This window comes from Buteo buteo, chromosome 1 (assembly GCF_964188355.1).
Source record: "Buteo buteo chromosome 1, bButBut1.hap1.1, whole genome shotgun sequence".
NCBI lineage: Eukaryota > Metazoa > Chordata > Aves > Accipitriformes > Accipitridae > Buteo > Buteo buteo.
The window spans coordinates 83,651,708-83,669,472 of NC_134171.1; the positions used below are offsets into that span (position 1 = coordinate 83,651,708).

The 17,765-nt window shown below is 49.3% G+C and overlaps 1 protein-coding gene across 4 annotated transcripts in view; it reads right to left on the bottom strand.

The window, feature by feature from the left end:
- The window catches only part of SHROOM3 (shroom family member 3), a 52,394-nt gene that overhangs the window by 15,238 nt on the left and 19,391 nt on the right, over positions 1-17,765 (bottom strand). For 2 of the 4 annotated variants that reach the window (XM_075038885.1, XM_075038876.1), the window contains exons 3-4: positions 7,840-7,971; positions 1,553-4,814 (exon numbers count right to left, since the gene is read on the bottom strand). In XM_075038885.1, the coding sequence (XP_074894986.1) occupies positions 1,553-4,814; positions 7,840-7,898 (3,321 nt within the window). In that variant the 5' untranslated portion in view covers positions 7,899-7,971. Of the gene's footprint in view, positions 1-1,552; positions 4,815-7,839; positions 8,078-17,765 lie in introns of those variants that run through there. The other 2 variants (XM_075038866.1, XM_075038860.1) reach the window with 1 other exon arrangement.

Below are 17,765 nucleotides of genomic sequence, written 5' to 3' on the forward strand. Positions count from 1 at the left end.
CTGTATGTCCCCTGCCCGAGAGAGTGGGCTGGGTAAAAATGAACTAGGGCTGCTCGTTGTCCAACCTGTCATTGAAAAGTGCATTTTAGTGATTTTTCTCTTTCTGGCTGCCTGTTTTTGATGCCGCTCTGACTGTTCCGGGAAACAGAGAAAGAGTCGCAGCTTGGCCTTTACCCTAACTCTTTCTTAAGGACTGTCCTCTTACTGAATGCAAGACTTCATGATCAGCAAGTGTGACAAAATTGCACAGATGAGCGTGATGCCTGGCTGGTGTGGAAAAATACCGATGATGGGATGAGACAGCGGTGGTTATGGAAATGCGTTCTGGTCACTTGATATTCACAAGCTGCTTTTTTTAATTCTCTCTATTTAAAAACATAGCGTGGGATCTGAGGTCTGTCGAGGGAGGACATTTAGAATGAAGCACATGACGAGTTTGGGAGGACAGCTCCTTCCCCTGCACCCCAGTTTGGCCTGTTTCCAAGACGCTGCCCAGAGTCTCCTTTACGTTACCTGACCCAGTACCACTTTGTTACAGCTAGATAATCTGTTCTGGGCCAGTGGCAAGTGCAAGAGTCGAAGCAGATGTCCTGGATCTCAGCTGCCCTGTAAATACGTGAGACTGCCCAAACACTGAACCTATTTGGAGCAAGGAGCCTGTCCACACATTTTGGTTGTTTCCTCCCTCTCCCTGTGATGAATGGAGCCTGGCATGGAAACGGGGATTGGGCAGCAGACCCGTCACTGTTGTAAACCCGTGCGGCTCTACCAGTTGCAGTTACCTAAATAGGTCTGAACAGATGTCAGCCAGCTGAAGAGCTGGCCTGGGCAGTTGTTCTTTAAGTAGTTAGCCTGTTTCTACTATTTACCATCATCAGAGTCAGTCAAATTCCCTATTTGTGACATCAGTGCAATGTTCCCAACCGCCAAGCAGGGGACATGGAAAGAGTGGCCAGGGTCTCCACTAAGTTTTCTCTGCAATGTTTCCCTCCAGGGCTTGGAGGCAAAACATAATGGTTACTTGGCAGTTCGTCCGCTGAACATTTCCCAGCACTGTCAGGCACAGTGGGAGCCAGAGCAATTTCAAGCAGCCTTTAGTCTTCTCTACTTTGCACCAGGAAAGCGGACTAAGGCAGAAAGCAGCAACAGCATATCACCACCTTAATGGTACACCCCACCAGAAAGGTACTCGGTGCTCCTCCAGTGATGCTGACAGGTAAGATCAGGACACCTCAGATGGGATGTCCAGAGCAGCAAGAACACACGCACACTACCAGCATATGCACTGAAATCCCAGCATCAATGAAATCCCTGAAATAGCCCCGACAGTAAGAAAGCTGAACAGAAGCAGTACCCCACCAGCAAGCATTTAAAACAGCATCCTGGTAATTGAAACGCAATAAACTGTCTCCATCTCAATCTGCACTTAACCTCTCTCTAACCAATGGAGTAATTGCCATGACTGAACATCAGCCTGCCCTCCAACATCCCCCCTCATTCCCTGGTTCAGAGAGCCCTGCCTGCCTGCACACATGATCCAGTTTGCACATACCTGGTGTTTCTTATCCGCCGTGGGAGACGATCTGGAACGTACGTGCACAGGGACTGTCTGATTGTCGTACCTATCGAGCAAGTCTTCCACAGACACCGATTTCCCAGATTTCCTGGTGGTGGAGTGTGTTTCAAAGACCTGCTCCTGCTTCCTGTAGTGAGGCTGGCCCTGCATGCCCAGAGGGTCTGTCTGCGTGCCTTTGGTGAGCTCCGTTTTGGCTCTGTAGTCCCGGCACCTCTCTGTTTTCGGTTGGCTTGTGACCAAGCTGTCTTGGTGCCCTGTCTTCTTCTCATCTCCGCTCATATCGAAGCAGCCCATCAGGCCAGGAGGAAGCGTGGAAGATATCCGCCCCGTCCTGGATATCCGCTCTATGGACTCTCTCCGTCGGTAAAGGTTCTGGTCCTGGAGGGAATTCATGCTGGAGGCAGAGGAAAGGCTCTGGCTGTCTGGGCCACCTGCCTGTAGGTAGGAGCTGTGGGAGCGCTCCCTCAGCAGTCCGACATCTTGTGAGGATGGCCGTCTCCCTGTTTTGCGCTCGATGTAGTCGGCGAGGGCGTTCTGCTGGAGTTGCTTGAGCTCCGGCTTGGAGAGGCTGGCTGTGGAAGAAGCTTTGCCATCCCTTTCGAAGATCTTACGCCGGTCAGCCACCGTATTCTCTGGGAAGACAAAATGGATGCTCCTCTTCTGGAAGGAGAAAGGTGATGGCTCCCCATCAGAGATGCCCACCTCGTTCATCTTCTCCGGCTCCGAGTAAGACCGCTTCTTCTGCTCTGCTGTCAGCCGCTTTCGACCCCCGATGCGCAAGATGTGCTGTGTCTTGGTGTAGTCCAGGGTGGAGAGGCTGCCTTCCGTCGGTGTGATACTGTGCCTCTCCTTCGGGGTATGGGGAGACGCCGCCGTGCTCCTCATGCCCACGTGGGCCGAGGCAGGCCTCTGGGTCGTCCTCTTGGGTGCGCTCCCAAACGGGGGGCTGATGCGACGGAAGGAAGTAGCCCTCAACACCCTGGACTGAGCATCTTTAATGCTGTTCCTGTAGGCCCTGTTAAATGGTGTGTCCAGCTGTGACCCGTGGGCATCCTGGACGTTATCCTTCCAGAGGATCTCCTTCTCAGGCTCACCTCCCAGCTGGAATGTGCTTTTACTCCTCGGTAGCTGAGCCGCCCTTATTTGCACCTCATTTTCAGGACACAGGCTGTAGTATTCGCTGGGTCTTGCCTGCTTCACCGAAGCCGCCATCTGCAACTCTATGGGGCGCCAGTCAGCCTCTTCCAGCTTCCCGTTCCTGACGGAGGGGCTGGAGACCCTGCCTGGCTCACTGGGCAGCTGGCCAGGCTCCCGGAGCTTGCTCCGCATGTCCTCCAGGCTGTGCAGAGAGCACCTCGTGCTGGAGGCCTGGCTCGTCCTGCTTGGCCCGTAGTGCTGGCCGAAGCTGGGAACGCCAGCGCTCTGGGGCCAGTGAGTGCTTTGCTCTCGCTGTTCAAACTTGCTGACCTTCTCCAGCACCGAGCAGCGGGGCTTGCCAGCATCTGGTTTGCCATAGGGAAAGCTTTGGGTGCTGCTAGAGCTGAGCCGGCTCCTCCCAAAATCAGAGGTCTTTGGGTGCTGCGGAGAAGGGGGCTCTTCGCACTCTGGCTCGGCAGCATGGAACGGACTCACGCTCGTGCCCTCCTCCTCCTGCCTCGCAAAGGCCTGTGGGTCCATGTCACTCCACTGTTTCTGCCCCTGTCCCCTGTGATCCTTCTCCTCTTTATTGCTGCTGTTCAAGAAGGACAGTTTGGTGTTGGAATAACCCTCGCCTGGTTGCATCTCTTTTACTTCGGAGCTGCTTTGTCTCCTGGAGCTCTCTGGGATGTTCTGCAAGGAAGAGAAGCCATACTGCTTGGCCCTGCTGTGACCCCACTGGTGGTGAGCAGCAGCGTCTCTCTCATTTATCTGTGCGTTGCCATTTTTGTCCTCCTGGGATTCAGCTGTCCAGTCCTCTTTGGGCTGGTAATGGGTTTTTCTCTCACTAGCATCCCTCAGATGGGGCTGTGGAGCATGAAGACTGTGTTTGGAGGCCTGCGCAGTACCTGCAGTCTCTCGGTTGCTGTGTGCTACCTTGTAGAGAGGTAACAACTCCTCCTTTCTCGACGTGGTCAGGCAGACTTCGGGGCCTGCCGCGCTAGGAGGTTTCTGCTGGAGAAGTTTTGCTGCAGCATCGTGCTTTCTCTCAGCTGCTGGGGGCTGGTAGAAGATGGTTGATCGGTTTGTAGTGCTTTGGCTTCCATTCTCATCAAAGCCCAGGGTGCTGCTGGCTACGGCCTTGTCATAAGAGACTGGAAGAGGCGGTGAGTACCCGCTTTCTTTGGCCAGAGCTGGATAAAGCATCCCGTTATTGCTTGCAGAAGGCTGGGGCACCTGGGCATAGTGCGGCTCTGGGGAAGGTACTGGGTAGACACCAGTAGGCAGCAGGGGCTGCCCCGGCTGGGCTGGCTGGGAATAGCTCTGCTTGGGCTTCATGGTGGGGCTGCTCTCTGGGCTCTTCTCCACCACAGTGTGCAGATGCCCTTCTCCGAAGGGGGTTTTCAGCAGCGGACCCTGGGATAGAGTGCTGACAAGCGGAGGCCAGGCCCCTTTCGCCTGGGTTCGACCAGGCTTGTTCAGATCAAGGCCAGTGCATGAGCTGGGCCTCTCGTGATGCCTAATGGCTGCGTAGCTGTCGCTGCGAGTGGGAGGCAAGGGAGGTCCCTTGGGGGGCTGGCTCTTGCTGTCCGAGGAGCACTGGCCTGGCTGCGCCCAGGAGGGGGCTGCGTTGTGCCGGCTGAAGCCGTGGAGCCTGCTGTGGCTGCGACCATCCAGTGAAGCCCGGGCCTCACAACTTGGAAGCAAGGCAGAGGACTGCACCTCATACTCCTCAGAGATCCCTCGCTGGGCGTCGTAGACTGTCTTGACATACCTGATGTCAGCTTGCCTCATGCCCTCCTGCAGGCCACCTCGGGACTGCATGCTGTCTGTAGAGCAGGAGTGCTCCTTGCTGAATGGAGGAGCGGGATACTCGGGGATGCTAGAGTTGGTGGAGAAGGAGCTGTAGGCAGAGTCTCTCTTGCTGTGGAAGTGGGAGAGCTGGTCGATGCTGTTGGTGGATTTGGCCGGGGACAGGTGGCAAGGGTGATAGCCAGGGGAGGAGTGGTCCAAGCTCTCCATGCTGCCCCGGGAACTGTACTGATCAGGACTTCTCCTCAGATAGCCATGCTCATAGCCAGAGAGATCGCTGGTTGAGGAGCTGGGGAAGAGCGAGAGAAGAGTAAAAACCCACTGTCAGCAGAGGAGAGGCACAACAACTTATAAGTGAGCTCAGAAGCAAGATGTTTAGTTTTGAGAAGTGCAGATGAAAACCCATATTTGGGCCTTACTCCATCCCATCTGCAGTCATCCCAGTTCACAAAGAGGAACTGCTTGACATTGCAACACATGGCTCTTATTTACCACAGAAGGGTGGGAAGGAAACACAGACAGAAAGACAGTGCATCTCTGGAGCCAGGGAGGATCAACCCCACCCATCAAACCTATCCTAAGCACTTGGAAAGCTGAATGAGCGCTGACGCCACTGAGGAGGAGGAGAGGAGCACAAGAGGCGTTCTGGGGGGAATCTAATCTCTTTCTTTTTTTCCCATTTCATTTCTTTTTATGGAGATGAAGACTATGCCCTGGCAGGCTTCCTGGAAATTCAGCTGTCCTAAGGATAGTTTGTTTGCTGCGAGAAAACTAAACTGACAAGACAGAGAAAAGATGCACGTGTTTGTGCGTGGAGGCAAGCGGGAGTGCAACAATAGAAACAGTTTGAGAATGCCCCAGGAAGTCTTCACAGCCGCCTCTTCATGTAGCCGAGCAGGTGCAGGTACACCTTGGCACCTGCTCTGAGATACACGTGTGTCAAAAGAGGACTTGTGGCCACCAGAGATGTGTTCAAAAGAAGGATATTCAAGATCTTACTATCAGTGGGAAGGGAGGTCCTTGTGCCGGCCACAGTTCTTTTCACATCTCATAAGGGGATATCACAAATTTATGTGGAGTTTCCCCTGGCTAATCTCTCCTCCCAGATTCAAGCAAATACACTGAGGATTGGGGAGCGTAGCCTCAGGACTTCACTCTTCTTCCCTCTGTTCCCAGCTCCCCTCCCTTCGACATTGCTTTTTCTAGTTCCCTGTGCAACTACATGCACTGTCCTGGCACAGCCACAGGAAAGCACCAGGAAAGGAAAGACTTCGGTCCCACGCAAAGGGTGGCAGGGCAAGGCTCAGAGCTGGAAGCAGGAACGGAGAGGAGCCTGGGTCTGCCGGGGTGCAAGCTGCAGCCTCAACTGGCACCGGGAAAAACAAGCTCCATTTCTGTGTGCTTTGCTCCACTGGGATAACAAAACCAAACCTGCTCCATGCAGCGGGGGAGCTGGGGATGCACAGCAGCTCTGGGAATCAAAAGGCAGCAGGTGTGTTCGGTAACCCCCTCCCTAAAAAGCATCTGCTGAAAAGCCTAAAGCTTGCTCCAGATCATATCCCAGCCACAGTCAGTTCTACCCTGCTGGATTAACACTGACAATCCCAAAGGACAGACAGCGGGGAGAGCGCTGCTAAGGACGAGGAAAAGCAGAAGGAAGACTGCTCGCGATGGGAAAAAGCAGCAGCTCTGCAGAGAGATGCAGAGGAACACAGAGACAGGCAGAAAGAGATATGGCAAATCTCAGGATAAAGCTGGTTTACCCATTTAAATGCACCACGCTATTTTAGTTTCAAATAAATATCTCCCTGGCAATGCCCAGTGCAGCCCTGGCCAGCTGGCCACTAGATGTTCCCCGTGCTCCTCTTCAAGCACCCAGGAGACAGAGCTTCGCTGCCAAAGGCTCTGCCAGGACCTGTGGCTGGGAAGCAAAGCCCCTCGGTGAGAAATGAATATGCTACAGCATGATCTGTGCTGAAGGCCAGAGATGAACATACAATTTTTCTGCAACCATCTCCTCAATTCTTTTAATGCTCTCTTTCCTTTTCCCTCCCCTCTGCCAAGGCTTAGTTTCGCCTGTAGAAGAAATGATGTTTAAATCCCAGTGGCTATAAGCAGAGTTTCCTGCTCCTGAAACCCTTCTGCCTTTCCAGGGAAAATCCTCCAAGGGCAGACTTTAAACTTGCCCCCCTCAAAGCCTACCACCAAGTACCTTTTGGGGCTGCTCAAGGTAGCTGAGGGGTACGTCTGCCCTGGGCATCTCTCCTCTCTGTACTCACCACACTGTGTAGCCTCACAGAAACAGCCCCAGCGCACTGGGATCTTATCACTGCTTCCAATCTGCCTCGGCCACGGTCCATGGCCAAAACCAGAGGTGCCTCATACCACCTTCTTTTAACAGCACTATGGTTACTAGTTTAGTCTTTTGGGGACTGATAAACCACTGCCCTAACTTCTTAGAGAAACAGCCATGCACATACAGTTATGATAAAGCTGACCCCTGTAGAAAGTAATTGCCAAAACCAAGAAATTCCTTGCTGAACTTCTCACCCTGGGAGTGTCGTCAGTGATGCACTACTTACGGCTGCTCCTGAGAGCAGCTCAGTTATGCTGACAGGCACAGCTGCCCTGCTACCTACACCCTTTTCTTCCTTTTTTTTAATAGGCTAACTTTGACTTCAGATTTCTTTTCCTTGGCTGGGGAAACAACCATGCTCTGTTTCTACATGGGGGCAGCCTGCAGGATGCAGAGCAGGACTCCAGCTCCTGCATCCGGATCCACAGAAAGCTGCATTAACGTCCTGACAGTGGGCTCCCATCTTGGCAGGAAGGGGGATTTCTAAAGCAATTCATTTCCTAGCTGTTAATCAACTCACAGAGCACTTAAAGGAGGAAAACACGGCCACTTTATCTGGGTAACCAAACAGGAACTGAAGCCCTCCTAACTCTAATCCTAACCCTGGCTGTTTGTAAACCTGTCCAGCTGTAGGGAGGTGACTGATAACATTTTTCTATCACATCTTTTGTCCCCTTCCTCCACTCCTGTGGTCTACATTTAGGCCCTGATCTTGTACTCAGTACCATCAAGACACTTCCTTGGGCATGAGGCAGAGCATCCCTGAAGCCAGCATGACACTGGAAACAAGGAAGGACATAGGACTGGGGGACTAGCTTAGAGGCATGCTAGCTTGGGAGCCTGATTTCTACAGCCATGAGAGAGATATGAAAACAGGGCAAATGATACTAAATTAAAAACGCACACTGCTTTACATCTCTGCCTATGCAGCACAGGACCACAGCTGTGTAGCGCTTACCTGGAGTGGTAGGACTGGTGCCAGGGGGTGCCAAGCGTACCCTGAGATATTTGCATCATGCTGGGATCGGGTTGGTTCTCCACAAGTTTGGTTGAATGCCAGGAGTGAGGTCGGCCTGGAGTTTCACTCCGCCTAGGTAAAAGCAGAAGGATTTTGCACATCAGCAACAGGCCAGCTCTTCCAAGGAAGGTGAAAGTGAAGTAACACCAACAGCCACATTTAAAATTGCTCGTGCTCACTTCTGTTTCACTGCTACGTTCTTGTCTCTTCCAAGCGAACCAAGCAGTAGTCATGCACCGTTCCCAAAAATCACACAACATGCTCCCCCTCATAGTTGCAAGGCAACAGGCATGGGCAGACAAGGGGGTTGTCACTGAATGCGGAGGGTCTTCCTCCGTACCTCCCAGCCAGAAGCCTTACCCCTTGGGAATGAGCCCGGGCGCCCATTCACAGGGATCAGTTTGCAGGCTGGGCTGCGTGTGGACTCCCACACAATGCACCAAGCAGGGTGGCTGCATGTGATTCTTACGGATGCTGAAGGAGCGCGTTTCTCAAAAGGTTCCCTTCGTTTTGAAGTGACGGCTGGTAAAGTCATCTAAAGAATCAAATACCATGAGGGGGTGGAAGCCTGCACAATGCTGTTTTGATCTCTCCTCAGCACTGGTAAAAATGCAGGAAGAGACGTGACAACCAAGTGCCAGCAGTGTGCGTCCTTCGCATCCCCCAGGGCCTTGCAGCCGGCCAGCTGTCCCCCTGCAGCATGTGAGCCTGGGTGCGTCCCCGGGCACGGCACGGTTGGCCTTCGGTTGCTTCAGTCACCAACACTAAGGAAGGCCTCCATCAGCTCTCAGGAGAAAAAAAACACCGACAACCTTATTTAAAGCACATAATGGCGCAATGGAAAGTTAAACCAGGGGATTAGCGATCAAGTACCCTGAACATGCCACACAGACTCTCCTTCATCCCAGCCTTTGGGCTTGTCCTTAATCCTCCCTCTGCTTTCCATGGGGGATCTCTCCCCCTGCTCTAGCACTCATCTCCACAGTTTCTAACTCTTCCTGTGGGAACGAAGAGCAGCACTGGACCTGTGTACCACTGAAGTCCCAAATGTGACAGCCTGCAGGACAACTTTGACTACCTATAAAGCATAAATGCAAGATATGACGCATCCTTGTCTCGCTGAAAATTTCACAGTACAGCATGTCCTGAGTAAGTCAGTAAATAGATTAAAATGCCCTCTGCAGATGTAAACCAGACACCAAAAAAGGACTCTCCTAGTACCGCCTAAGATAATGCAAAGAAATGATACAGGAAAATGTACAAAGTAAAAAATGATTGTTAGGGTCAGATCCTTTACTAACACAAGTTAACATTGGCACTGGCTGATGTCCTACGACATGGAAAAACATTGGCAGAAAGTGAGAGGTAGAACCATTTCACCAGTAGTTTTTCCATACAGATTTCAGCAGCACACCTCATTCTCTCATCATCAGCTAAAAGAAGAAAGAAAAAGGGACATTCTTTTCCTTTTAACATTTGTTGTGACAGGACTGTCTTAAGGAAAGCTGAACTGGAGGTTTACAGAGAGTGAGCTGAACTGAGCACCATTTTACCATTACACGTGTAGGTGTGTTTAAAACAGAGCTCTTTTGTTAAGCTCCTTGCCCAGAGAAACAAGGAAGCTGAACGCTGCCGGATGGGAAGTTGACAAAAGTGGTCATTAAGAATAACCCACATTCTTGCCTTTTCCATTGCAGAGATTTAAAGACTCTTTGTACTTTCGAGTAGTACGAGCCCCCAGCATTATTTTTTTTGCTTGGGAAAGCACACTGAATGATCACAAGCAAAGCACGTTACCCCTTGATTTGATCAGTAAAAAGCTGCAAGGGAGCTGTGTAGCCAGTCTTCTGAGCCACAGGTATTTTAAACCCCTTTGGTTGATATCCTTGTAATAATACAACACATGGACAGCGAAGCTGTGAATTTAAGCCAGAAGACATGCCGTACCAGTTCAGTGCGGGATAGCCTTGCATTGTTTCCACACCTACCTGATCCTGGAAACATGGATTAAGGGTAACCGAATCTTAGCCAAGCTTAAGCCAGGAAAGGAAGCGCTGCGGTACACATGATCTCCAGCTCATGTTGCAGACTCACGCAGGTGATCTCCAAGGAGGCGGCAGAATGGAAGTATGGAGGGTCTCTGCACACACATGTGCACCGAAAGGCAGAGAACAGGGGGCCTCATCCATTCGTTACTGAATCAACTGAAAGACTTTCCTTGAGACAGAGCTCTGAGGTTGTAAAAGAAAGGCACAATCAATGCTGCCGGTGCCGGTGTGTGGGCGTTCAGGGAACACCAAAAAGTTCCCAGCTTCAGCCTTCTGTAACACCTGAAAATAGCACCTTGCTTCACTCTACTTCCTTAAGCTTAGTTTATAATCATTACTGCCTAATTAGGGAAGAGGACCAGAAGTGAACTGCAATATGACAGTAAGCACCACAGTGTCTAAAGGAGAACAGCTATCTCCCATTACAGATGGAGCGGGTGCTGACCATGGTTAATCTGCCAATTTTACCGATTTTGCGAGCTTTTGGTTACGCTTGCTTTAACGCAGAGCACAACTTTCAGGAAGCAATAAAAACCAGTGCAAGATTAAACTCTTTTTGGCAAGTGGGGCAGAACTGTTTTTGTGAGGCCCACAACGTCAGATCCTGATTCATCCCAGACAAACTGGCTGAGCAATGAAACTTGCAAATGGAGCAGCTAATTCCGGACTTGAGTGAAGACAAATAAATCATTAGATCTTGAACTGGTATAAATTAAGTGTAGCTTAGTTGCCTTCAACAAAACCAGGAGCAACAGCTGACACTTTGTTCCAGGAGGCTGTAGCATTTCAAAACACAGAACTGTAATAATAACAACAACAATAACAACAACAAAATGACCTCACTCCCTTAGCCTTTATACTAGTTCCTCAAGGGCTGCACTTGCAAAAGCATCTGGACAATCTTATTACTAAAAAATTCTCCACTTGAGATAATGGAGAAAGTGATCCCTCTGTTGTAAATGCCAAGGCTGAAAAAGACACTCCCCGTTCCTCATGGACACCCCCAGTGATCAGATAACCTGGGCATCCGGGTCGGATTGGCATCATGACAAATGCCTTGGAGTGAAGATACCCAGAGAAGTCAGCGGACCTTGATGCAACGCTGGCATCTAAATAGGCTCCGCGGCAGCCGTAACACTGATTACATACCAGATACTGCCAAATTCACACCGTAAATTGGAAAACCAAAGGGAAAAGAATAGTCTTTAATCTTGTCCAGCTGCTGTTATCTGGGTGCTACTTGTTGCTATACTAGTCACAGCATTTTCAGACAGAAACGTGACCGGCACATTAGCAGTCTCCTCTAACACAGTCTGGCAAAGGCTTGATGCGGTCTGGCCTGCAAGGACCATGCTGACATTTCTGAGGCCCTTTACCATTAATAGCTCTGTAGCTCTCTCTTATTAGGAAACGCTGAGCATATTCTTCTCTGTAATGTCTGTAGATTATTTTTATGCTTTGTATGCAAAACAGTAATGGGACTTTATAAAGATACCTTGGCACTAACTCTACAAATGAATCAGCATCTAAAGAACAACCATCTGAAGCTTTCTTCACAGGATAACTTAAAGGTTGACTTATCTTTTTCCCAAGGTTACAAAATAAAACCATACAGAACAATGTATTCAGTCTAATTTCTGTTCTTTACATAGTGTTCCCCACCGATGCCACAGTACATGCACAACCAGAGCACTTTGCAATTCAAATGTACTCCAGCCCAGTGTCCTCCAAGAGCGCACAGATACTTCTCTATAAAAAGGCCCATCTTTAACCAAAGCAAACAATCTAGCTTCTTCAAAGTGCCATTTTCATTTTTTCTACATTTGCCTAGAAAAGTTTCCCTTTTCCTAAACCTCAAAGTGGAGCAGTTTGGGGGGGGGGTGGGGAGAAAAGAAAAAGAAAAAGAAAAAGAAAAAGAAAAAGAAAAAGAAAAAGAAAAAGAAAAAAAGGGGAAGGGGAAGGGGAAGGGGAAGGGGAAGGGGAAGGGGAAGGGGAAGGGGAAGGGGAAGGGGAAGGGGAAGGGGAAGGGGAAGGGGAAAGGGAAAGGGAAAGGGAAAGGGAAAGGGAAAGGGAAAGGGAAAGGGAAAGGGAAAGGGAAAGGGAAAGGGAAAGGGAAAGGAAAGGAAAGGAAAGGAAAGGAAAGATGTTCAAATAACCCCTGCAGACTCACCTGCTCCAGGTTTCTGACAGCAGTGTCCAGGTTGCCAGCAGCCAGCGGCACACTTTGGCTGAGGCCAAACTGCACAGCAATACAGCGATACCGACCGCTGCTGCCGCGACAACAAAAACTGCAGGTGGATGACTGTCATTACGCCCAATTTATGGGACCGGTTTCTACGTTGGGATGAGAAGCAGGAAGGACGAAGGTCCCCCCCTCACATGCCATATCCTGGTCTTTCACGGAGCAGGATCCTGGGGCACATTATGGGATGTACTTGCTGTGCAGATAAGACGTAGTGTGAGAGTATCGAAGGAAGCTGCTGAAGCTGGAAGAGAGGGATTTCACAAGGAAAGCACCTTCTCTTAGGAAACAGACTGAATTTTATCCTTGCAGACAACAACAGGATGTAACTCAGCCTTTTAGAAAACTAGTGAGTGAAAGGCAGGGAGGGGATGTTGTGGCCTATCAATTAGCAACTCAGAGTCATCAATGCCCCAATAAACTGATCTATTTCTACTGCAACACACCCACAGAGCTTGCAGGGAGTTGTTTCCATCAGTCTCACATCTGTCAAACACATCGTCCAAGAAGGCTGAATAGAGACCATTTGCGAACAATTCTTCTTCTACCACTGACCTTGTGCTCATTTTTCCTCTGTCCCAGCAAGCTTCAAAACCCTCCTCAGCAGAGATGGGGAACGCTTAAGACAAAGGTGGCAAAACCTTTCAAGAAAAGCATCTCTCCCCAAGGAGCAGAATCCACCCGCGGATCTGGGCAGGAGCAGTAGTCACTGGGACACATTCTCCATGACGTGCAGGGATGGTTTTGACTAGCTGCTGGTGTTAACATGCCCAGGAAAGATGGGTAGACATAGAGAAGAGACCTAAGGCCAAGAGGGTCACTCTGTGCCATCACAGACAACCGCAATCCCTGTGGATGTGCTTTCCCCAGCAGTCGTGTGGCCCAGGTGGCTGTGTGGGAGGTTGCCGGAGCTGGAAGGGATAGCCATTGCCTGGCCCACTCATCTGGGGAGGTGGGAAGGGACGGTGTCCCTGCAGTGGAGACCCTCCTCCTATAGAAAAGAAGAAAGATTTGGACACAAGTGCAAAGCTTGTGCCTCTCGGATCTGATCCCAGGCACTGAGTCACAAGAGAGAAAGCCGAGAAGGCAGCTGTCCATCCTTACCATGTCATCCTCACAGTAATTAAGATTTCAAGCTAGTGCTACTTCTAAACTAACAAAAAGTATGTGGCAGAGGAAGTATGTCCTGAGCCATACCCCACTGCACAATGCAGTAGGCTCTTTCTATACGGAGAGATCTTGATCATAGCAATTCATGTGTACCCTCCCAGGGCGACTGTGTAACTGCATCAACAGAAAGCATAAACAACGATCTGAATTTTCACCGGTGCGGACCTGTCTCCAAGATGGCCACATCTAAAAGGAGTGCTAGCATAACAAGGATATGTTCTACAGACATCCTAATGCGCTGCTGCAGTCCCTATGCCTAGCTATTAAGGAAGAGATGAAGGAAAAACTAAAGCACTCAGAAGCCTATTAGGATTTCGACAGAGCGAGGCCACAATCTACTCAAAGCAATGTCACTCTTAATTAAGGTTCAGTCATGGTTCTAAAAATAAGCATAACAGACGAGGCCAATTAGAAAGAAGTTGGACCATAATGGCGTCAGCTTGATGTGTCTTTCACTGAATCTGTCTTTTTAGGCTCACAGGGCCCTTCTGGTAAATCCTGGGGCAGGAGAGATCTAGAGTGAGCTCTGTCCCTTCACAATTTTGAATAAAAAGAAGGACGACTCATTAGAAAGACTTGAAGTATATGAAATGACATTTCATGTCACAGATCTTGGGCAAGAGCGTCTCCTCACCTATAAAGGAAAGGGAGAGTTGCACCCCCCACCCCTCTTTATGCTCAGATTAAAACTTTCTGTAAGTAAAAAACACACTGAAAAACCCCTCGCTTCAGAACACTTAGGTGAAATGTGTGAATATTCTCATACCAGGACAGAACCTTCTTTTCCACAATATGTTAATCTCTGCAACTTCTAGCGGACAACTCCCCACCCAGAGAATCCCTTCAGAGTACCTCACAGTTTTTAGTATTCTCAGTCTTAAATAAAAAAAAGAAAAAACCTTGAGAAAAATACCCCAGACAAGTTCAGAGCCCTACTCCAGACCAGTCCAGCCTCATTTCTCTCTCCGTGCCCTTTCCCAGTGGTATAGGCAGATGTCGTGCCTGCGTGTTGTTTCCAGCTGACATGTCAGACATTATTTGTTTTTTCCCTTTGACGAGCATCACTTGGGATGTCTGGGTTGCATCAGACCAGGCCCTGAGTGCCACGTCAGAACTGGGAGACAGGTACTGAGCTCCCTGAAGTCTCTCTGCAGCAAGGAAGCAGAGAATCAGAGGCTTCTGCTCAGATTTCCTACCATTACCGTCGCCAAGTCTTTGAGAAAAACTCCCCACCATAAGACCGGAAAGAAAAGCCCTGTGTGAGAGCAAAGATAACAACTACGTATGTGGATGCACACAGGGATTTTTTCTACCGTTCTTCTCAACTCCACATGCAGGAAACAGCCTGTCTCTCTTCCTCCTCTTCTCTCCCTGACACCAAAAGCAGGCAGAGAAAAATGGTGCAAAAAGATTATTTTTTGGACGGGAATTACCAAGGGCACAATGTTCATCATACTGCCTCTGGTAAGGGACAAGGTGTGGATGGCTAAGGATACATGAAAGCGTCAAACGCTACGGCAAAATTTCCCACAGTTTGCAGGAGACCCAAGAGGGCTTTTCTTGAAAGAAACGCTCTCTGCCCCTGGCTGCAGAAGGAAGTGCTGGGATCACTCAGAGGTGATGGCAGCTGTGAGCAACAGTCGCTCCTTAGCTGAACTTAGGAACAGTCAAACATTGTAATTAATGATTATTGGTCTTGCATGTCACACCTCTGTCTTATCACATTTCTTTGGTAACCCCCAGGCTGTCTTATCCAAGAAAGGGGCATTTATCCATTTTCCAGAAAAGGAAACAAAGGCCTCGAGAGGTGAAGTGACTTACATAAAATCACCCAACAGGCCTACCGCAGAGTGCAGTGCTAGGAACTGGACCATGTGCTGCCGCTTCATTTTCCCTTTGCCCAAGCATATGTCTGTCAGGCAATATTTAGATTGACGATTTTGCCCTACACAAAGAAAGGGTCCCACTGACACTCCCTGACACTAACCAGACAACAGGCTTGAATAGGAATAGTGGGGCTTTGGTTATTAGTGTGAGAGGTGATGTATACAAGCATCATTCTTGTTGATTACTGGATTCAAGTACTTGTCCTACTGGGATCTCCTGACATCTTTCTTTTTTAAGGAAAGCGTTACGCAGCAACATGATAAGTATGATTTAAAATGCAAAGTAAAGAGTATTTCAGATCTCTGTTTTGAGAAAGTACTTGCTGCCAGGATAGTCCATCTGCACCGTTCACACAGGACTGCGGCTTAGACATGTGGAAGCCAAGACAGCCTTCTGCCTGGTACTTAGAGCATGTGTCAGCTAGAATGAGGAGCTGGTGAGCACTGGACCCTCTGCAACTTTCTTCTTGCTACAATTTTACTCTGTTTCCTTCTCTGAAAAAAGAAGAGGAAAGAACAGACATGGAAAAGAGACAGCTGACTGACTTACAGTCTTTGAGAAGGGCCCTATTATTTCCTGTCTTCTCCAGGCATTCACATCACCTCTCGGAGCATGGGCAGAAAATCTCAGCAGCCAGACCCTACAGTGGCTTCCTCTGCCTATGGCTTTGCAGAAGTCACAGAGCTCCATTGATTTATCTGTATTGATGAATTGGCCCAACGGGTTTAATTCAAATAATTTTTCCTCATTCTTCTTCAGTCAGTAAATTAGTTAAAAAGACAGAAAAACAAGCATAGCTTAGATTCTTTCGCACCCTGATATCAAACACACAGCAACTTGCAACAGGAGAGACTCAGAAACAATGGAAGGAATGTGTTTTCCTAGTCTCGTTCAGTGCTTAGGAGGAACTCAGTGGCTGGCAGCAGAAACTCTGCCCTGTGAGCCTGATTACCCAAATGTAACACGGACAATGAGTCACGGCAGGTAACCAAGGGGATTTTCAGGGCAAGCGTTTCAGACAGTAGTTGGGTTCTCCTCTGATTCAGGCAACGCCAATAAACTCAACACCAAAATGCTAATGTAAAAATGACAAACGGCAGAGAAGAAGGTGGTCCTTTAGGTGCGGTGTGCTTTATGTATGTATGTATGTATGTATGTATGTATGTATATACATGCATTTGGGGGGGGGGATATCTGTTCACAAACAGACTGCTTGCTGAGACTTCCCTTGCTGGCCTTGCAAGGGAAAAAAAGGCAAAGGGTACCAAGGGGAGTTTAAACTTTTAGCTAGTCAGGTGAACTCATGATGTACTCCTAGCTGGGAATTCACTTTCCCACTGTTCCTGCAGGGAGTGGGTGGGACAGGTGGCCATCCTGGAGTATATCACTGGAATTTAGACCAGTGGCATGAGTGCAATAGCAAATCTGCAGTGATCTAACACAATTCAAGCCACAGAATGGCTAACGAACCTGTCCTCTCCCTCAGGAAAACTTTTAATCACTTTGGTAATAAACATTTTCTTGGTGAAAGGCACCCAGGCATCTGGATTTCTAGAACTAATTCCTCCCTCCTTCTCATCTCAGATTGCCCTTTACTGACCGGTAGAGCCGTAGTAACGTGGCTGCACTGGCTGGCAATACCACCCTGGCCTTGTTTATTTTGCGCAGTGGAGGAAATGAGGCAAGGTTCAGTGAGCAATCCTTGAGTGTACACTCGGGAAGGTGAACTGCAGACTGGTGCTGTGCTGCTCCTTTCCACAGATGCTCAACTGCAACACCTGAGAAACTGGCCCTGAGCTCTGGATTTCCCCTTTGACTAAGGACATTCATTCATCACCCCAAATTTCAGAAACCGATCGGGACTGCCGACAGCCCATCGCCTTCATTGCCCAGGGTGAGTCTGCGGAAAGTAAACAAGCAGGGGAACTGCAGCCGGTGCTATGGCCAAAGTGAAAGCCGCCGAGTCTGAAACACCCTCCCACACTCAAATTCTTATACATTAAAGCAACTTCCTGTTTGTAATCAAAGCTTCAGCCCGAGTTAAACTGAGATATGCAGACACAGCCTCCGACACTGCCGGAAAAGTAAAGCAAAACACTGGCTCTGCCTCCAAAGACAAATTAAAACAAGTGAAACGCTAAAGTTTGGAGCTTCTGTGAAGATCTGCTACTAGATCAACAGGCAAGCGGGATTTACAGAGGGCATATGCTGAATAACTCATTGCTATAGGAAGGTGGTGGATGCATGGGAGCTCCTTTCCCAAATTTGCTGTGGGTCACACACCTCAGGAACTGCAGAGTCCCACACCCCAGTCGGAGATAAATCTCTTCCTGATAAAACCAGCTTGAGGAGAGATTTCAGCCTCTAAAATCTGCTCTGAGACAGATATAATTTACGGTACAAATCCTCACCTGGAGGAAAGCAATACAAATTTAGTGAGGTTACGCACATGAACACTGGCGGAAAAGCGGAGCTCTTTCTCCTCCTTTTGCAGCCACCCAGGCTGTGCAGGGTCAGCA